Source organism: Chenopodium quinoa, unplaced genomic scaffold (assembly GCF_001683475.1).
Source record: "Chenopodium quinoa cultivar QQ74 unplaced genomic scaffold, ASM168347v1, whole genome shotgun sequence".
NCBI lineage: Eukaryota > Viridiplantae > Streptophyta > Magnoliopsida > Caryophyllales > Amaranthaceae > Chenopodium > Chenopodium quinoa.
In genome coordinates this window covers 1,474,389-1,497,715 of record NW_018742651.1, presented here as the reverse complement: position 1 = coordinate 1,497,715, position 23,327 = coordinate 1,474,389, and the positions used below count along the sequence as shown (strand labels likewise).

The 23,327-nt window shown below is 29.2% G+C and overlaps 1 protein-coding gene across 1 annotated transcript; it reads left to right on the top strand.

Moving 5' to 3' along the window:
- Positions 1-5,550: 5,550 nt before the first annotated feature.
- LOC110722011 (protein FAR1-RELATED SEQUENCE 5-like) lies at positions 5,551-10,484 on the top strand. The gene is made up of 5 exons (XM_021901233.1): positions 5,551-5,623; positions 6,574-6,827; positions 9,517-9,617; positions 9,665-10,314; positions 10,480-10,484. Exons 1-5 carry the CDS (start codon positions 5,551-5,553, stop codon positions 10,482-10,484), a joined length of 1,083 nt encoding a protein of 360 aa, XP_021756925.1.
- Positions 10,485-23,327: the final 12,843 nt, after the last annotated feature.

Sequence of the window (23,327 nt, the reverse complement as noted above, 5' to 3'; positions counted from 1 at the left end):
GGTGGTATTATTTTTGGCAAATTAAATAACAAATTGTACATTGTGCTACGAAGACCAAAGGCTTAAAAAATAACATGAGAAATGAGACTTTTGGGTAAATACAAGTTCATCTCCGAGATATGCCATTATTGTTTATCACATGTGTAATTCCCCGTATTTTAAAATATTTTATAAATGAAATTTTATTTTATTTATAATATTTATTTGTATTTTTCCGTAATTTAATTTTTAAAGTTTCAAATTATTAATTTGGGTAAAAAAAAAAAAATATTTTAGCAAAAATTATTTTATGAACCTATATCCTACAATCCATGATCATAAAAACAAAGCCTAACCCATTTGTTTATTTAATTGGCCCATTATTTTCACCAAGCCTGATTCTACCCTACAATTCTCTCCTATAAATACCCCATGAATCCCCAAAAATTTCCCACAACAAAAGGTTAGTCTTATTTTCTTTCTCTTTTGTTTTATTAATTTGTGTAATTATAATTATTGATTTATGGGTTTTGATTTTATTGTTTGAAATTAATTTAATTAGTATCAAATTGTATTTTTATGATTAAACTTTATAATTTCAGATTTTATAAATGTCATAATTTTCAGATTTTGTAAATTTTATAGCCTAGGGTTTTTAATTATTGAAAATCATGATTTTAGGGTTTTTATGAACAATTGATTTAGGGCTTTTATAGTATTGATGTTTTGAAATTTTGGTGATTATAACTACTGATTAATTTAACTTAATTCCAGATTATTTTGAGCACGTAAATTCATGTTTTATTTTAAGATTTTCGTTCGTTAATATTAATCCCGTTTTTAATCCCGATCAGGTTCTGAACTCATCCGATTTTGATAAAAAAAAAATTAGTGTTTTCCATGTGAAAATAACGTTTTAAGAAAGACTAACTACCTTTGGTAGTGAGAACCACCCTCTCGTGGCCAAATTCAGCCTCTAAATATTATTTCCGGGCAATTTTTGATTTAACAAAGTTTTTTTTTTAATGCTTAAAATTTTATACTTGAGTTTGATTAATAAAATTAATTATGTTTAAAGTTAATTAAGCATACATATATGTTTTTATTGAAGTTGTAAGAGGTTTTTCATCATGATATATTGTTGGAAATTAATTGGGTTAGTAATATCAATTGTTGGTTGTTTTTTTTAGGAAGTGATTATTTCCTAGGAGACTATTAATTGAGTATAAAAGTGATGTGTTGATAAAGTTTTGAAGGGTTTTTAATTAATCTAAAGTGCTGGAAATAGATTCTAAGTACTACTTTTGATGTTTTATAAAGAGGGTTTAATCACCCATTAAAAAGGGAGATTATTTGGGGTTCTAAAATAATTTTCAGATTTTTATTGAACTTTAAACTTGCTGTAATTTCATGTCTAAGAGTGTATTTTGAGGTTTTTATGAAGAAAATTTAAAGAACTATATATAAGCCTTTAATTTTAACTAAAGGGAAGGTTTTAAAGTGTTGTTTGATTTGGATTTTGAAGGTTTTAAAGTAAGTTAGTACTGCTGTAAATTTGATTGATCGGGTATTGATTGAGATGTTATTGTTTGGTTTAGGAGAGGAATTTATTGAAGGTGATTTCTAGATAGTAAAGTGGCATACCAATTTGTTTATTCAAGGTACGTACGAGTTACGAAACCTTGCTTTTAGGTGCATGTTTAAGGACGGATCGAGAACTTAGTATCATGTATAGGGATGACTAGGTTAAATTGTTTGGTTATACATTCTGAATTTTCGTATGACGTGCACTATTCTATATTGCAAGTATTGTTTATGCTCTAATTATGCAAGGTGCGCTTAGAGGCAAAGGTATGTGATTGGTGAAATGATTAATTTATTACTCATTCATGATTATGGAAACAAGATGAGTAAAGGAAGAATTTAAGTCTTATATGACGAGGTTAAGTTTGTGGGGTGCCTTATGCACTCAAGGTGTTTATACACCGAGGTAGTTAAAGGATTAAATAATAAATGTTGTTTGTCATTAATAAATCAAGAATTTAAATTCGAAAGTTTGCTTTACTTAATTGAATTGATAATAGATTGATTGTGTTGTTTGCAAAAGAGTCATCACCAAGTTTAAACTTGTAAATCACGCAAAGTGCAAGATGGATGAGCAATAAAACTCTAGATTTGTGCACATCTGGAGTAATGACAATCAGGGGTTGGGGTACACGGGGTATTAACTGTGCACTTTTCTCGAGGCCGTCTGATCTACGAGTCTCATATTTCAAATACTTTTCAAAACTAGGAGTTAGATGAGATCTCATACTAACTACAAGCACGGAGTCGCGCCCGTGGTCGTTGGATGTTTATTGATGTTTCCGAAAGGAGGCATGGGGTTTTCTTTTATTGATGTTCTAAATGGAGCATGGGTTGGACAACCTTGTGTATTGCACCAATGAATAAAAATGATGAGTTAACTACTTTTAATTAGTGGAGTCTTAGTAAAGTGATAGTTGAGTCATGTGTTGAGTCTACAAACTAATGATGCGTGATGATTGATTATTAATAGTATGTTAGGGATTTTTTTTAATGTTTCGCAGCTTGTATGTACTCAGCTTTGCTGATTGCGTGCTTTGTGTGTCTTTCTTTGGTCATGGCCTTCGCCTTTCAATGATCTTGTGACAATCCAATTTTTACACTTGTAATATTGGGGAGCAGATTAACCATAGGTTCTTACACATGCAGCATCCGTATCTAGGTGGTGGGATCTTGACTGGAGTATTGGTTGCTTTTCTTATTTTTATTGTTATTTACTTTTGAAGTTATTTAAACTCAATTTTACTTTCATACTACTTCTATTGGTTTGAGTTTGGAATAAGGGCATTAATGGTTCCAGCTTGTATCACTTAATTTGGTTTTATTTGTTGGTTTTGAAACTTATTTATAACTGATTTAGTTTTTTTCGCTGCTAATATTTGATACAACCTTAAAGTTTGAACACGTGGCGGTAACACGCTAGTAATTCTCTTGGATTTTGTTCAGGGTATTTATAGGTTTAAATAGAGAATTATTGGGGTGTTACAACATGATATTTTGGTAAATTAATCAATAACTTTTTCAATAAAAGCGAGTCCCACGGTGATGATGACTAGATAATGTCGTTGACTTATTTACCAAAATATCGTGTGATAAACGATTTTTGTTTATCCCAGAGATTAACACTTTGAGACTTTCTATGGATTACAAGTTAGTTGTGTTATTGTTTGGTTGACAAAAGTTTAGTGTAACGAGGGAAGTAAAACTTCCTAGGAATATACACTTCCAGCAAAATTTACACTTCTCGCAAAATGTAGGACTTTACTTAGTTAAACCCTCAACATAATAGAAATTCTCATTGGAAGTTACTTCCTTCATTAGTAACCTTGGTAACCAAACAATTTTAGGAATTTGCCATGAATTTAATTATGAAATTTAATTCCTTATATTTGAGATCAAAGCGTTTTGTGTGAGACTAGACTCACGTGAGACCGGGCTCTAAATAAAAAAGGCGTGGGCCTGATAAACCCGACCAAAGCTCGCGGGTCATTTTATAAAATGTCTGAATTTTTTCGTTTTCATCATTTTCCTAAAATTTCGAGCGTCGTCATTTACTCAAAATTTCGAACGCCTTCATTTCGTCGAATTTCAACGACTTCATTTCCTCAAATTCCAGAGCATTCAAATCTTCAAATTTCAAACAATTCAAATAAAAAAATGGAGTAATCAAACAACACAATGATGACAGAAGGAGAATCTGATTCACCCATATAGAATCAATTTCTAGCACAATTACTGCTGAAAAAGGTACAATACAATTCATAATTTCAGATTGTATTTAATTTCAAATCATATTTGATTAAACGGAAATTTCACCATATATCACTGAGTTTAAGCTTAATTCACCGTATACCACCAAAAACTTTCTAGTACACCAAATACCACTCAATTATTATACATTAACATGAAATGCCTTTTTGGCTAACTGTCGTTAGTGAGCCGTTTGGGGTAATTTACCATTTCACCATGTACCATTTTATGTAAAAAAAGTTTTCACCATATACCATGTTTTAAAAGTTATTTCACCATTTACCCATTTTTTGGAAACGGTAATATTTTCAAAAAACTAGCAGTTGAACACTAATAACGGCTAGTTTGTTTGATATATAAATGGAGTGTTTGAGGGATTCACGTAGTACTTAACACTTCCAAAAGAATTTCTAAAAGATGTCCACACACTCGAGATCATCATCTTTCTCTTTCGATTTTTCGTATGTAAAAGTGTCTAACAAAGCTTGTTGTTGTGGTAGGAAGTTTGCAATAAGGAGCTCAGATTCGGCAAGAAATCCACAACGGTTGTACTATAAGTGTGATGTATGTGAGACATTCGTATGGTGCAAGAGTTATGTGGAGCAAAATGTCGTATCGGGTTACGATAATCAAAACAGGGGAGGGATAAACACGCAATTGTATGGAGGTGAGAGCTTGTTGAAGCAAGAATTGAAGAACCTCAAGAGAAGAGTAGCAAAACAACAAAAGATAGTAGACATAGCAATTAAAATAGGAGTACTTATGTTTTTTGTTATTCTATTTGTAGCGTTAAAATGATCATTGTAAACAAAGTATCATTGCTAAAAGTAATATGCATTAGAATTCTTAGCTATATTTTGGTAAAAGAGCACTTTTACATACGAAAAATCGAAAGAGGAAGATGATGAACTCGAGTGTGTGGACATATTTTAGAAATGCTTTTGGAAGTGTGAAGTACTATGTGAATCCCTCAAACACTCCATTTATATAATAAACAAACTAGTCGTTATTAGTGTTCAACGGCTAGTTTTTTGAAAATATTACCGTTTTCAAAAAATGGGTAAATGGTGAAATAACTTTTAAAACATGATATATGGTGAAAAAACTTTTACATAAAATGGTATATGGTGAAATGGTAAATTACCCCAAACTGATCACTAACGGCAGTTAGCCAAAAAGGAATTTCATGTTAATGTACAATAATTAAGTGGTATTTGGTGTATTAGAAAGTTTTTGGTGGTATACGGTGAATTAAGCTCAAACTCAGTGGTATATGGTGAAATTTCCATTAAATGTAATAGTGAATTTGTAATATGAATTTCGATTTATAATTTACATGCAAGGCAAATTGAATTTCATATCGTATTAAATTTCGATTTAATATCATATCGTATTTAAATTCAAGTTAATTTAGACCTATAATTTGCAATCAATGCTTATTAAATTTCAGATCGTTGTTAATTTTAAATGAAGCATAATTTAATTTCAAATCGTAGTTAATTTCGACTTATAATTTAAAATCAATGTTAATTATATTCAGATCGCATTTAAGTTCGACTAATAACTTGCAATCAAGGCTAAATTATTTTTCGATCGTATTTATTTTATACTTGTAATTTGCATGCAAAGCTATTTTAATTTGAATTGTATATATAATATGTCGTAGAAAATTAATTTAAATTTGAATCTATTTTTTTGATAATTTTAGAGTAAAATTCAAATATACTAATACTAATGATGTATGCAGCAGATAATGTAATTATAGAAGACAACATCAATGAAGAAAGAGATGAAGATGCTGCTATAAAAGGTATACTAATAATTAAATGCTCTGTAATTTAATGATGTAAATGCATACAATTAATTTAATACAGTCTAATTTCTGACAGAAACAATATAATTTCTGACTAATAAAACTTATTTCCTAAGAAAAATAATATGGTAATTTGTGAAAATAATTTGATTCCTGACAATTTCAATGTATTTATGACTAGATTAAAAAATCTTATTCCTGTATACTATAATCTAACTGACTATTATTATATTAAACCTGATTATAATTATTTATTTCCTGACTAAGATTATCTAATTCCTGACAATTTCAATGTATTTATGACTGAATTAAAAATAATAATTCCTATATGCTATAATCTAACTAACTATTATTACATTAAACCTGACTATTATTATCTTTTTCTTGACTAATATTATCTATATCTTTTTCATTTCCTATATAATTCCTGACTATTATTATTTTTTTTCCTGGTTAATATTATTCTAACTTTGACTAAGATAATTTATTTCCTAACTAATATATTGTAATTTCTAATCCGAATAATCCTATTTCCTGACTAATAGAACAAATTTCCTTAGAAAAATAATATGGTAATTTGTGAAAATAATCTGATTCCTGACAATTTCAATGTATTTATGACTGGATTAAAAAATTTAATTCATGTATGCTATAATCTAACTAACTATATAATTTAACGTAATTTATTAATTAACGAATTATTTCACGTAATTTGTTAATTTACGAATTATTTCACGTAATTTGTTAATTTACGAATTGTTTTATGTAATTTGTTAATTTACGAATTATTTCATGTTAACTTAGGTCATACTAAGAGAAATGCTGAATGTATTAGACTCCCTTCAAGAAAGAGCGGATCAAGTTCCTTCATTCTTTTACAGACTGAAATTTGGAAAAAAAAAATAATGTTGTAAGCTATTTTTGGCGTGACTCTCAAATGCTTGAAGATTTCAAAGCTTATGGTGATGTTTTAATCTTTGATACAACATACAGAACAAACAAATATGGGTTGATATGTGCTCCATTTGTTGGTATAAACAATCACTGGAGAACAACAATGTTTGGATGTGCATTCATAACTGATGAAAAGGCTGACACATTTGTTTGGCTTCTTTCAATTTTCAAAAAGTCATTGTGTGGAATAGAACCAAAATCAATCTTCACTAATCAGGATCTTGCAATGAGTATGGGTGAAAGTTCGGTATTCGGTTTGGATTATACCCCAAACCGAATCCAAACCGAATTATTTCGGTTTCAGATTTTTGAAACCGAATCCAAACCGAATTTGGATTCAATCCAATCCAATCCACACCGAAATAATTCGGTTTTGAGAAATGAATCCAATCCAAACCGAATTTTTTTGGGCACTTAAATTCTAGGCTTAAATTCAGCACATTCAATTACAAAGGGTGTACACAAAATCAAAAGTTTCTGAGTACTATTGGTAATTTGACGAACACACATCTACGAAAGAACAAAACCCAATTGAAATAGTTGGAGAATTAAGCAAAACTTAATCTGTTACAACTTTATAGTAACTGATTCAAAAATCAAGAAATTAACATGCACTAGTGGAATAGTGTACTGTAGCAAGCTTATCAAATCTGTTAGAAATTTATAGTAATTGATTCAAAAATCAAGAAATTAAAATGTAGTAGTTGAATAGTGAGATTTCATTTACTGGAGCCTATCGTCTCGGCAGCAACTGCGGCAAGATCTTCATCGGAATACCCGTGGGAGGAATAGGAGGAAACAACGACAACCTTTGAGTGACTGAGAAAGGTGGTGGCGCGTCACGGATTTGAGGGAGTACAAATGCCGGATCTGAGGGAGTGTTGGAACTAAAGGAAGGTGGTGGTGAGATACGAGGTACGGTGGCCGGAGTGAGGTGATGAGGGAGAATAAGGGTTTTGGTGAGGAACTAAGAAATGAGGTAGAGATGTTGGGCGGAATAGGTGCAAGTCAGATTAGATGAAGGAGGAATATTAGGGTTTTGCTATTTATATGTAGGGGAATTGGGCTAGAAATCTATGGGCTTAAACATTTTGGTTTGGATTTCGGTTTTCGTTTTTTGGGACCCCAAACCGAATCCAAACCGAAATATTTCGGTTTCAGTTTTTTGGAACCGAATCCAAACTGAAAACCGAAAAAACCGAACCAAATTTCTAATTCGGTTCGGTTTGGATCAGTTTTCGGTTTTTGTCCAAACTACTTTCACCCCTAGCAATGAGTAATGTCATACCAGAGGTAAGTACTTTGTTTTTATAATATATGGTTTCCTTTTAAAAATATTTTAATAACTGATAAAAATAGATCAATACTTGTTTTAACTCTTCTAAGAACTATTTAATTCCTGACTAATAATATATGTTTTAGCTTCATAATATATGTATTCTATAATTTAATGTATCCTAATTCCTGACTAAAATAATAATATTTCTTAGAAAAAAAATGCAATACCTGACTAAGATATATTAATGACTTCAAATTATTTAATCCTGATTAACAGAATCTTATTCATTATAGCAACATTCTTAATCTTGACATAAGTAATCTATTACATGAACGAAATTATATCATTAAGAATTAAAAATGTATTTAATTTCATTTTAAGTCAATTTCTGACCAAAATGTTATAATTCCTGACCAAAATATTCTTATTTTTTTTTTAATTTATCTAATTTCTAACTGATTAAGATAATATATCTTATAACCTAGCAAAAAAAAACCAATACCTGAATAAAGCAACAAAATAAAACTTTTTGATAATAACAGCAGCAAATATAATAACAGCAGCAAATAACGAAATATAATGTATTAGTAAATTTGAAGTCATTACATATCATTTTTTCCATATATTGAAATGATATTGAATGAACTTTAAAGTTAACAGGGAAAAAAAATAAAACCCTTGAATCTGAATCTTCTTCTTGTTCTTCTTGAGATTTTAAACTTGTTTTTTCTTTTCATTTTTTTTTGTTCTTTCTGTTCCTTCTTTTGTTGATCTTCTTCTTTCTGCTTTTTGTTGTGTGCTTCCTGGCATTTCTCTTGTGCTTTCTTTCTCTTCCTCACTTCTTCGATTTCATTCTTTTCCACTTTTCATCAGTCCATCCTTCACTCTATCTCTCCTTTCCAACAGATCATTTATTTTTTTTCAAAGTTTTCAATAACATTTTCTTCTGGATCGTTTGATGAAGTAGAAGACTGAGAATTATTTTGCATATTTGAGGAATACAGAAAAAAAGTTAATTTTAGGAGAGATAACATAACAGAAAAAAAAACATGAAAAAAGTGTGAGAAAATAATGGTTTTATAGACAAATAAAAAATATTTAAAAAAATTATTACATGTTTTTTACCTTATCCAAAACTCTAAGTAAATATCTTTATTATTACATATTTTTGTCCTTATCCAAAATCTAATAAATATCTTTATTCTAAATATCTTTTACCAAAACACATAATATTCACAGCCACGCTAAGTAAACTTTAAGAATATTTAATTCTTGATAAAATACTTTTATACCTGACATATATTAAATAATATCTGACTAAAATATGCTAATTTCTGACTTTAATATATTAACTAATATCTGACTTTAATATGCTAATTTCTGACTTTAATATGCTAATTTCAGAATTTAAAATATGCTAATTTCTGACTAAAGTATATTAATTAATATCTGACTAAAATATGCTAATTTATGTTTTTAATGCTAATTTCTGACTAAAATATTCCTGACAAAAATACCAATATCTTACATAATTTATCTAATATCAGACTAAAATATGTTAATTCCTGACTTGAGTAATCTAATTGCTGATTATAATAATCAAATTTCGGACTGAAAAATATAAAATCCTTGTTTAAATAAATTAATTCTTTTGCAGGTTTATCCAAATTCAAGACATAGATTATGTCTATGGCATTTGCAAAAGAATTTTGTGTCACACTTTGGAACTCTAAAAACCAATCCTGAATTCAAAAATATGTTTCACAAATGCTTAAGTGGCTGTGATTCTGAATCTGAATTTGAAGATTGCTGGCACAAGATGTTTCAAAAACATGGATTAGAAAAAAAAAAGAATGGTTTGACAGGTTATACGGGCTACGAGATAAATGGTGCACAACATTGAGCAAGGACATTTTCTCAGCTGGAATTCTTTCATCTCAAAGAGTAGAAGTAACAAACAGAGCAATTTCATTTAAGCCCAACAGAACCACTAAGCTTTTAGAGTTCTTTCACATATTTGAAGCTACTGTGAAAAGATGGAGAAGTACTGAAAAGAGTGACAACTTCAGATATACTACTGAGAAACCAAGAACAACAACAAAAATATTAAAACATGCAGCTGAAGTTTATACTCTAAACTTATACAAGGATTTTAAGTTGGAATTTGATACAAGTCTAGGAGCATATGCAAGAGAAAAGACCACTTCAATGCAATATGTTAAATTCTTTGATGTTTCTCTAGATGAAGATAATAAGCACACCTATCAAGTAATATATTACACTCTAAACCATGAGTTTATGTGTTCTTGTATGTGCTTCACAGAGACTGGATTGTTGTCCTTTCACATCCTCAAGATAATGCAAATGTACAGCATACATGCTATACCAGAGAGATACATTCTGAAACGCTGGACAAAGCTTGCTAAATCAATGATATGGGATGAGAATGAATCAGGTACATACATACTTTGTTATTTAAAAATTTATTATTTGTTAATTAAATATAAAATGAAAGTAATTTACTCCTAATTATAAGAATTTATTCCTGACAAATATTATAGAATTCCTGACAATGATAGTTTATTTGCTGAAATAAATATAATTACTTCTAATAAAACAGTTTAATTTGACAAACATAAACTTATACCTGATATAAATATTCCTGATAAATATAAACTTATTTATTACAAACTTAAACATAACCTAGAAACTTATACATTAATACCATTTTCTGCATCAGTAGGAATCCTCTCATTACCATCAGCAGTAAAAACTCTAATGTAGAAATTTGAATCAATATCATGATAAACATCCAGTCTTTCTCCTTCAACAATTATTGGATGACACAAAGCTTGTCCATTCATCATCAATAAACATGCCACCACGAGAGTGAGGGATAGCTCAAGTGGTTAGAGCTTCCCTCCCAGCTCTAGGAGATCCTGGAATCGATTCTCACCCCCGCCCTTGTGGCTCTCTAAACACCAAAAAAAAAAAAACCATGCCACCATAGGTTCCTGTATTTTGTGGTACGCTTAACACTTTAACTTCCCAAAATCTGCCATTATTCCCATGATAGACTCTAATTGGACCTCTGAATCTTAAAAGAAAACCTTTCCAATCTGCAGGAAGTGGCTGAAATATAAAAAAACACACACACACACACACACAAAATAAAAATAAAACATTAAATATTTACTAAGGTACAAAACAAATATATAACTATAAAGCTTAATGTATTTACCAAACTAAGCCGATAAATTGATCTGAACTTAACATAACATTTTGCCAAATTTTCATAGAAATCAGTCATTGTCTTCAAGATTGTACAAAAGAAAAAAATATAACTTATTCTGAAGTTATGATATAAGACTCGACCTTATATAGAAACAATAGAGGTTGTTAATTTAAGGTTTTTTTTTATAGAAAAAACTTAATTTAAACAGCCTTTAAATAGAAAATAGTTATGTATGAACAACAATAATTGACATGTAATTTAACAGAAGAAATTATGACTTTTGTCTTTTTTTTATGACTTTTTCATGATGCAATAAATTACTTTGAAATTATATGACTTTTTTTAGTTTTTTTAGATTTGTATGAGTTTTTGAAGATCTTTAAATACTTTTTCAGTTTTTTCAAATTTGTATGACTTTTTAAAGTTGGAAATAAATACTTTTTCAGTTTTATATGTCTTTTTTTTTTTTTTTTTTTTTTTTTTACTTTAGTCAAATTTCTATAACTTTTTCATAATAAAATATATTTAATTATCATATTTTTATAACTTTTCATGATACAAGAACACTTATGGCCTATACGTATTTTATTCATGACATTTAGATTCTTATTCTTGATTAAATATATCTTATTCATGCCTATACATATCTTATTCCTGACATTTAGATTCTTATTCCTGATTAACCATATCTTATTCATGCCAAACGTTTCTTATTCCTGAAAGTATAATCTTAATCCTGATATATATATTGTTATGATTTACAATAATAGTAATTGGCCAAAATAATCTTATTCCTGACCAAAATAATCTAATGCCTGACTGGAACAATTTTATTGCTTACTGATAATTTAAGTCCTGAAAAACATATTTTAATACCTGATACACATATTTTAATTCCTGACAAAACAAAACTAATAAATGACAAAAATAATCTAATTCCTGATCTAAATATTTTAATTCCTGAAAAAAATACCACCACACCCTCATGTATTGTTTATTATCTTATTTATCAGGAATCAAATCAAAGTACTTAGGAATAAGATCAATTTTGTAAGGAATAACTTATGGCTCAAACAGAAAACACATATTAAAACTTATTGCTGACTTTTCTTATATTTTTTATGACATATATAAATTTATTTCTGATGTTAATATTGTTATCTCTAATAATTATAATATTATTCCTGAGCTATATGTTTTTATTCCTGAGTGAAATTCTCTAATTACTGACAAAAATGTAGTAATCTTTTTTTTTTGTTAGGAAATTCAACTACAGATCATTCATTAATAAACACTCCTTGGAGGCAATCAATAACAAAGATTTTTTACAACCTTGTGACAATATGTCAAGGGAATGAAGAAGCATAAAAAATATGTGATGATACTTTGGAAAAAATGTACAAATCTGTAAGGAAAATGTTCAAAACAAAAGAAGAAAAAATTCGTGAACTTGATGAAGAAGAAGAGAGAAGAAATACAGTGTAAGATCCAAAACGACCAAAAACAAAAGGAAGGCCAAAGAAGAACAAAAGAATTAGAGGACATTTTGAAAGAAGAAGAACAACAACTAGAGATCCAAATGAGTTTGGAACAAAAACTCCAAATCCACAACTCATTTAATATAGGGTCACTCATCAAATAATTTTTTTTATATTCAAATTAGTTGTAAAATATACTATGTTTTGATATTTTAAATTTTTAAAATTAAGGTTTGATATTTTTTGTAATTCCTGACTGAAGTAATTTAATTTCTGACTAATATAATTTATTCCCTGTTAAATATCACTTTATTCCTGATCAAAATAAACTAATTCCTTACTATCATTTTTTTATTCATGATAAAGATAATCTAATTTCTAATATAAATAACAATATATCTGACTGGTATTATTAAAGAAAAGAAACTTAATATCTTACTTTTAAAATATATATATATTATAAAAAAGAAAATATATACATAAATAAATATTTGTAAAAATACCTAACAAAAACAAAAATTTTATGTATCTATACAAAACAAACCTAATATCTGACTACAAAAAGACAATATATATACATATGAATAATTGTAAAAAAAAGAAAATTATCTAACTTTTGTCTTTATTTTCCTGAATCTGTTGTTCAATTTGTTTTTGTTGTTTTTGCTCCAACAACCATTGCCTCTCTTTTGCTCTTTGAATGGCAGCCCTTTCCTTCTCATATTTGGCCTCAAGCTTCTTTCTTGCTGGCTGAGCTTTCCAAATTTTATGCTTGTTTATAGAAAATGCAATGCAATTGTTCCACAATTGCTTCCGCAAAAAATTATCTTCTCTATTAGCCAACTCATAAGCAACTCTGCATCTATACAACTTCCGATTTTGCTTCTACTAATTTATACAAAAATACAAAATAAGAATATTATAAAATAATAAGTAAATATCCAAAAACAAAAACACTTACATATTTCAAGTCAATAAGACCTCCATCTAATCCAGTGTATTTTTTCATACACATTAATGCAAAAAGCCCACAATCCTGATTTTCAATGATTGTCTGCCATGTAAATTCAGGTTCATCCCATTTCAATTTTGAAATTTTATTATTACCTTGTGATACTCAGATATTTAATTTAAAATATCTTACCAACACTTTATCTATTCCTTGCCATTTGTCTCGAGTCATATCACTCCTGTTATTTATCCAATCTATTTTTGGTTCAATACTAGGAATGAAATTAAAAACCAGCAGAGTAAAATGATTATGGAACCCAATGGGAAAGATTATCTGCAAAATAAATAAAACATAATAAGTAACACAATTATTTGTATAAAATAAATTATTAGGTAAATAGCTGATACTTGGTTAAATATAAATCTAATTCCTGACTAACATAACCTAACACCTGACAATAAATATATAATACATGATTAAAACAATCTATTATCTGAGTACTATGAATTATCACCAGACAATGCATATCAGCCAAAGTTGTTATTCCTAACAAAGTAATTTAAAACCTGAATGATTCAACCTGATATCTGACTAGAACAATTTTATTTCTAACACAATCAATTTAACTCCTTACCTAAATAATGTAATACCTGAGTAGAATAATTTTATAACTGACAAAAGTAATTTAATTTCTGACTTAAATAATGTAATACCTGGCTAATGCATCACTATAAACCTAACCAAAAATGATATAATACCTGACAATAACAAGATAAAACCTGACCAAAAAAAGCTTATACTTTACTAAGTTTAATTAATTCCTGAATAACCAATATATATTACCAGATTTAAAGAAGAAATAAAGTTAAAAAATTACCAACTTTGTTTCAGCTATGTGACAGGATATAGTCGTATCACCTAATCAAAAGTAATTCCTAAAACCACTAACTAAAATAGATAGGGAAGTAGGGTCGAATCCACAGGGAAACAAGTCTTTCTATTCCTAATTAACTAAAATAATCTAGATTATGAAGTTACCAATATATTAAAATCAAAAGGAACTAAACTAAGGAGATTAAGAATAAAGGGCATAGGTTCACCAATAAATAATATTCCAGGGTAAAGCATAATAATCAATCATCAATGCATACATTAATCAGATCATAAAGGGCTTTCGCTACGTATTACAATCACACAATTAATCTACCGGTATTAAATCTCATCCGAATCTCGCCTTAACCATTTATAAATTAACCTGCCTATTGAAACTAGACCTAAACATCAATTCTCATATGTCGAATCTCGAATCAACATTTTTAAACTCATGCATAAAAGATCTGCGCAAATCTAGTCACAGAGCATTAAATCAATCAATAGGAAATTAATCTAGCATTGATAATCAACAACAATAAATTACCCCTTCATATTATTTATGGATTCCCATAAACTCTAGAAAGAAAACTACTCACACATAATTAAATCTAAACTAAACAAAGTAATAAAACAAGACATGATCAAAGGAATAAAATAAATAACTAAGATTAAGAGAAGAGAAATCGTTACCAAATAAATCTAGAATGAAGAATAAAGTTAAGAACAAAGTATATGAGAGAGAAATTAATCTAAAAGCTAAGTAGAGAGAGAAAATCTAAGAAAATAATTAAGAAAGAGTAAAAAGAAAATCCTAAACTCGCTTAACGGAAAAGTATTTATACTAAGCAAGAATCCTAAACTAAAACAAACTTAAACGTCGAATAATTAACATCTAATAATAACACGCGCCCGATCGGGCGAGGCACCGCCCGATCGGGCGCGCCTTTTTCCTTTAGATACATTTCTCGCGCCCGGCCGGGCGCGACTTCGGGCGCCAACCTTGCTTCCCTCGCCCAACCAAGCGCGCCTCCGAGCGCCAGCCTCTTTGGTCGGGCGACTCTCTTGGGCCACTATTTGGACTACGATTGGGCTCCAATTCTTCGGGCCAATCTGGGTTTCCTCATCGGGTCTTGAATACTCGGTCCAAAAGCCCCGTATCACATATACCGATCCCTTAATCACCGATTCGATGGCTCTAACCGGCCCTGGGCTATAGGAACTGGTCGTGCTTTTCCAATGCTCGTAATTGCTCCATAATATCTCGGGAAAATGCTCCAAAAGTGCAAATCCTGCAAAAGTCAACCAAATCTACGAAAACACTAGAAAACACCAATTAGTAATAAAAGTGGCTCTAAAGAGCCAAAAAAACTACTAATTATGACCAAGGGACGGGGATAAAATACTATATAAAATAGACATATCACTATGTTGGTCAATGGAAAACGCTCAACCCACTTGCACATGCAGTTATATATTTCGAATCCATTATGTTGTTTCAATTGCAATTCAAGCTCCTTTTTTTTCAATTTCTCTTAAACTTTTCATATTCTTCTGGATCATTTTTCAAAGTCTCTAGAATTTTTTCCTGTTCCTCAATGTGGTTTACTTCCTTTCTATAAGCATCTCTTCTTTCTATGTATCTCTTTGTAAGATCCTGCAAAACAAAAAAATATAATATACATATTATGTTATATAAATAAAATTTTTAAAAATAATAAGTATAGAAAAAGAAAAAACTTACAGCAACTTCAGCATGAAAAACAAATCTTTTATACTGAAAAGGTTCTCTGTCAGTTATTTTGCTCTCTTCAATATTAAGCACAGAAGTCCGAGCATCATGAATACCAGAATTAATCCACTTAGAGGGACACAGAGAACTGAACTCCTCTTTCACCAAAATAATATCACTCTATGAAATATCTTGAGTGGGAAACTGACAAATAACAGTACCTGTATCTCTTATATACATACTGTTGTTACGCCTCTTAACTCCCTCATCTTCTCCAGTAGGATCTAACTCAAGCTCCTCAAAATATTGCATAAAAATCAAGAAATCATACATATATTTTTCAAGTTAACTTAAGTTTTTCAGATACAAAGGCTTATTTTCTTGCAAATTCCTACAGACAAGAATATCTTGATCATTTTGATTCGGAATCTTGTGAATAGGTGGTTCATCCCAATCTGAATCACCACTTGCTTCCAAATTAGCCTGCAGTCTCTGCTCCTGTTTTTGTCTCAATTCATGCCATCCCTTCTCCCTTATTTCAGAATATTTATCAGCAGCAATAAAAGTAGGTTCATCGGAAACATTTGGAGCAGTAGGAGTGCTATCAATATCAATTAACTCAATAACTGTTTTGGGAGGCTGATTTCCTGATATCATAAACTCATCACCAACAATAGGAGGATTAGGAGTTTTATCTATTTCAATTATGTCAGCAGTAGCAGCAGTAGGAGATTCATTTGCTATAGATTGCTTTGGAACAGATTCACCAAGAACACTTTTATTCCTCAATAATTGTAAAACTGCACATACATCTCTAGGTTGAGGTTGTACTTCCTACAAGGAAAAAAAGAACTGTTAATATTAAGTTAAGTTAATTTCTGATCAAAATCTTCTTTCTTCATTAAATTAATATAATATCCGACTAGAACAATTTTATTCCTGACAAAAGTAATTTAATTCCAAATTTAAAGAGTAATTTAATTCCTAACAAAAGTAATTTAAGTCCTGACAAGAACAATTTTATTTCTGACTAGAACAATTTTATTTCTGACAAAAGTAATTTAATTCCTGACGTAATCAATGTAATTCCTAACAAAATTAATTTAATTCCTAACTAGAACAATTTTATTCCTGACAAGAACAATTTTATTCCTGACAAAAGTAATTAAATTCCTGATATAAATAATATAATACATGACTAACAGAATATAATACCTGACTTGTATAATGTTATTCATGATATATTTAATCTAATTTCTAACTGAAAAAATCTAAAATATGACAAAATTAACCTAATTCCTGACAATGATACATTCTGAAACTAGTTAAAATTATGACATGCATATTTTAATTCCTGACAAAACAAATCTAAAATATGACAAAAATAAAATAAATCCTAAACAATGATAACAATCAATTTTCTAATCATGACAAAATATATTTAATTTCTGATTATAAAGATTAAATTACTGGAAAAATTTAACAAAAAACATTACCTGATGCGCCTGATCAATAACTAAAGGGGGTTCTTCTGTAACTTTAGACTGAATTACATCATCAGATTTAGTAAAAACCTTAAAGCATATGAATAATACAAATAAAAAAATAAATACATAAACACATTTATTTATATAAAATATGATAGTTAAATACAAAAACTATTTATATTAAATATTCAGTTAAAATACAAATATTACACCTTAGATGTGTTGTTATCATCCTTGTCATTTTTATTTTCTTGTTCGGAAGCTTCTCGAATTTCTTTTTCAAAAACTTCTGCATTCTGTTCTTGAGATAGTTGTGTTTCTTGTGGAGTAGGAGGAGTAGGAGGAATTAAATTAAACCTAGGCATAGAATTATCTCCCTTCAAGAAACTCCTCCCTTCTTGCACAAGCCTAGCCTGATTCACATTCATACCAGAAGAATAAATTTCATTGAGTCCCTTAGGTTTCTTTGGTGTTCTTGGAGGTGATGTGGAACTAAAAACACCTTCAACACCAACTGAATGAACAAGATTTTCTGATGGTCCTGTGCCAGGGTCAGAAAATATAGCACCTTTTGCACCAACTAAAACATCAACTAATTCTACTTCTCTATTCAAATTTTGATCAACATCAGTTTCTTGAACAACATTCAAAACATTGAATTCATCTGCATTATTCTATGGTATCTTTTCATTCCCACCAGTTTCAAGCATATCAGTTTCAATCTCTACATTAATTTTATTTCCTTGGTTTGCATCCTCTAAATTTTGTTCATTATCTTCAATTTGATCTTTTTCCAAACCAAGATCAGAAATAACATTATTCACCTACATATTATCAAGATTAATATCAGATACAAATCTTAAAATGACTTAAATATATAATAATAATAATAATAATAATAATAATAATAATAATAATAATAATAATAATAATAATAATAATAATAATAATAATAATAATAATAATAATAATAATAATAATAATAATAATAATAATAATAATAATTAAACTTACAATTTCATCAGCCTTAAAATTTTTATCAAACTTATCCAAATCAGTAGCTAAACTTTTGGTCTGAAAAGCAGCTTCAACTATTGCATCAATTTTTGCTAAGAATTCAGGATTAGAATAGATATCATCTTCTCCTTGAGATTGAGAATCTTGTGAATATGTTTTTGCTTCATCCTTCAAATCAATAGCAAAGTCTATTTGGTTCTCTGATACAATCTTCAAGTCACGACCAAATTTCATCATTTTCTTCTTCGCAGGCTAATAAAAAATAGAATAAAAAGTGAATAAGTAAAATATAATAAAATATCCTAATTCTTATTCCTAACAGAAGTTATATAATCAAAAACTGAAAATATGTTAATGCTTAGTGTAGTAATTTAATTCCTGACTAATATAATTTTTTTTCCTATCTATAATAATTTAATTCATGATTGAAATAACTTATGTCCTTAATATATTAATTCATTCCTGACCAAAATTAACATATTCCTGACTAACAGTTTTTTATTGCAGATAAAAGTAATCTAATTTCTGAGTGACAATATTAATGTTGATTGACATAAAAGCAAGTTATACAAAATCAAAACTTGAAATATAAACTTTAAAAAATTAATAAAAAGATGAAATTTTAAACTTACATCGATATCCATATTATCAATATCAGCATCAGTAGGATACTCTTTAGGAATCCTGTACATTACATATCTAGCTTTGTCATCTTCAACTTTCTTCAAATCAATGCTAGTAAATTGTACACCCTGGTCTTCCTTCTTTTCAACTTTCTTTTCATATAAATCTTCATCATCATTAGTGTCTTCAAGCTTAAACTCAATATTGTCCAGCCGTAAAGCTTTTAAAAGAGCTTGTTCACTTTTGCCAGCATATTGTTTTGGTATGGCAGGAGGATACAGTTTCACAGTACCAAAATCAATATTTTCTACAACAGACTTAATCCTCTCATTCAGACTTTCACAACTCCAATTCATTACAAATGGCTTCCGATGCAAAGTGGTTCCAAACTCAAGATTTTGCAAAAATGCAATTACAAAAGCAACAAGACAACCATTTACTTGTTTGGATTTAGTTTTCAACTCCTCTCCTGCCTTCTTCTTTAAAAGAAATGCTTGAAAGTCTGCTATTGAACTACATAAGAAGTCCATAACATAACCAACCCAATTGAAAGACTTAATGAAACGTACATCTTCTAAAGACTTGATGATGTTAAAATTGGGGGAACTTATCACCCATTGGAGCCAAAAAGTTAGAGACAACAAACATAACAAATAGTTTCTTAAAATCAGAACCACCCTGTCTATTTTTCTCAAACAACATTTGATAAGTAAGAAAATTGACATATGTCTTCTTCTTCTTACTCTGAACAGCTTTTTCGGATTCCTTCTTACTTAGAACAACTTTTTCTTCTGTTTTCCTCTTCTTTTTATTCTGTGCTTCAGATTCATTTCCCTTTTCTGAATCATCTTCTACATCCAAACACAAAAACTTCCTCCACTCTATCTTCAAATATTCATCAGGATTAAATGATTTCTTGTTTTTTGAAATCTCTTTCACAGCTATATCGGTATAAGGAATACCCAACACATCAGCAATATCAGAACTATCAATATGAATTGCATGTTCCTTTTTACCCACAATCAGATTTCTAGCCTTGGGATTATAATGAGTTACTATATAACTGTACAACTGATGGCTAATATTTTCCTTCATATTCATATGAAGCAATCCACCAAAACCAATGTCTATTACATCCTTCTTTTGCTCATCACTTAAATCTTTCAGAATTTGACAAAGATAATTAGGACCAGATTTATTTCCAAGTTCAAAGTCTGAAATATCATCTTCAGTAAGAGCACTGAAAAATTAAAAGGTATAAAATAACATTAAAATTATAGGATGAATAAAACAAACTTATTCCTGACAATAATTATGTTATTCATGATAATAGTAATCTTATTTATGAGGCTAATTATCTTTTTCTTGACAAAATTAAATTAATTTATGACCAAAATAATCTTAATCCTGATTGAAGAAATATTATTCAATACTGAAGAAATTTCAATATTGACAAGAAGAACTTAATTTCTGATCAAAATCATCTAAATCCTAACAAACATATACTAATTTCTGATAGAAAGAATATAATTCCTGACAATATAATAGTGCATCCTGACAAAAATAATGTAATTAGATTAAAAGATGAATTAAACAAACTTATTTCTGACAATAATTATGTTATCCCTGATAATAGTAACCTTATTTCTTTGCATAAATATCTTTTTCCTAACAAAAATAACTTCATTTCTGACTAAAATAATCTTAATCTTGATGAAAGCATTATAAAATGTAATGACACATATCTTAGGCCTGATTTAAATAATCTTATTTATGAGCATAATTATCATTTTACTGACAAAACTATCTTCATTTCTGACCAAAATAATATTAATCCTGATAAAAGATATAATCTTAATCCTGATTGAAGCAATATTATTCATTTCTGATGTAATTTCTATACTCAGAAGAACTTAATTTTTGACCAAAAATATCACATTAAAATTGTGAAAAGAATAAAACGATCTTATTCTTGACAATAATTATGTTATCATTGATAATAGTTATCTTATTTCTGAGGCAAATTATTTTTTCCTGACAAAAATAACTTAATTTCTGACCAAAATAATATTAATCCTAATTGAAAAAATATTATTCATTACTGAAGTAATTTCAATACTAACAAGAAGAACTTAATTTCTGATCAAAATCATCTAAATCATGACAAACATATACTATTATCAAAATAAAATAATAAAATTCAAGATAATATTATAAAATGCTAATTTCTGATAGAAAGAATATAATTCCTGAACATATAATAGTGAATCCTAACAAAAAAAAATGTATTATCAAATTACAACAATATAATTACATACAACAGTAAGCTAATTGTACACAAAAATATTCTACATAAATACCTTAAGTGCTATGTTTACTAACAACAAATTGCATTTTATCGAACACCTGGCATGCATCTGGTTATACAAACAAATTTTTTTCCGCATTTAAAAGAATTTATTGAATTTTTTCACACCTAACAGATCGACTTCGTTTAGAACCTGGTTTAGGACCACGCTTCTTCAATGGAGGTTGTGAATGATCCCTGCAAAACAAAATAATAAATTAGTGAATAAGAACTTTTTAAAAAAAGTATAACCTAAAAATAACTGTAAAATAGTAAACCTTTCAGCCATTGCAACTATTTGCTTCTGTGTTGGTGATTGTTTAGTTCGTTTCTTATAAAATTTTAGAGATGAAAGGTCAACCATTAATGTAGTCGAAAAGGACGATATTAGGGTTTATATAAAAAAAAATTAAAATTAAGTAATGGAGTGTAGCTGCAAATAAAATTTAAGCTAGAAACTGAAGGAGTTATGCGAAATATACGGGAAAATGGAGGCAATTTGATAGTAATGGAGTGTAACTGCAGAAAACGTGGGGAAGAAGAAGAAGGAGAAAGGCGGAACGTTGGAATGAATTTTGATTTTTTTTTTAAAAATGAAAAAAAAAACAGTTTATTTAATGTTCGGGCCGTGCGCGGGTGAGTCCGTTCTACACAATATTTTTCTATTTGAAATTTATGGGTTGTTCAACTTCCTATGTGAATCAAAAGACTATATATACATATTTTGTATATTAAAAAAACATCATACTTGGGTAGTTAAATTATGTATCTATGCATTAATTTTTAACACCAATAAAAATGTCTTTTCTCTCTTTTTTTTTCACCATTATTTTAAGGAAATGTTAGAAAATAACACCATAAATTTCACAAAAAATTGATTATAACACCACAAAATCTCAAACTTTTATTATAACACCACAAAAAATTCAAAATTTTGATTTCACCACCACCTAATGGATTCTTGGATGGAATCCTGGGGCTCACCGTGGACATGTGTCACTCAGTGATTTGTTTATAAAAATAAAAACAAAAATTAATAAGAAAAAAAAAATTAAACCCTAATTTAACTCAACCCACCACCGAAACCACCAAAGCTAGCCGGCGATAGCCCAAAGCTTGCCGCGGACAGCCCAAACCCAATTGCAGGAATCCCCTGACCCCACCAAAACTGCCGACTCCACCACTTCCTCCCTTCCCCCCTCTCTGAAAACCACCCTATCCCCCGCAACCACCTCTCGAAAACCACCCAAATTATGAATTAAACCCCATCCACCGGTGTTAGGGGAGGAAGTTACGAGGGTATCCAGCGTTAGGGGGGAGGGTTTCAGTGATTTATGGTGTTATTTTTGTGGTAAAGGTTCTTTTATTAAAAAAGGGGGGCATCAAAAGTCGTTTTTTTTATCTCTCTTAGCTTGTGAAGAAGATCCTTTAACGAACCGGATTCCGATCATTGACTTTGTTTTCCGGGAAAAAAAAATTATGTGACTTCCAAGTGATCGCTTTTAATCGATTTTGTCCCCCTTTTTCCTATAATAATCCCTAATTTCTTCTTCGTCAATCCTCTCTGTACACCCTAATTTCTCAAGAAGTATTGTCAAAATTTGATCCAAGCCTCATGTGACTCTCTCTCTTAAAGAACATACATAATTCTATATTATGCATAAATTCTCAAGAATAATATAACCTTTGATTGATTTTTCAATAATAAAACAACTTTTCAATTATC

Excerpts from the sequence above, each read along its gene's own strand:
- LOC110722011 (XM_021901233.1), top strand. The coding sequence starts at position 5,551 with ATGTATGCAGCAGATAATGTAATTATAGAAGACAACATCAATGAAGAA. Across the intron at positions 5,624-6,573 it reads TGAAGATGCTGCTATAAAAG|ATTTCAAAGCTTATGGTGAT; the intron begins GTATACTAATAA and ends AAATGCTTGAAG. Across the intron at positions 6,828-9,516 it reads TGAGTATGGGTGAAAGTTCG|GTTTATCCAAATTCAAGACA; the intron begins GTATTCGGTTTG and ends ATTCTTTTGCAG.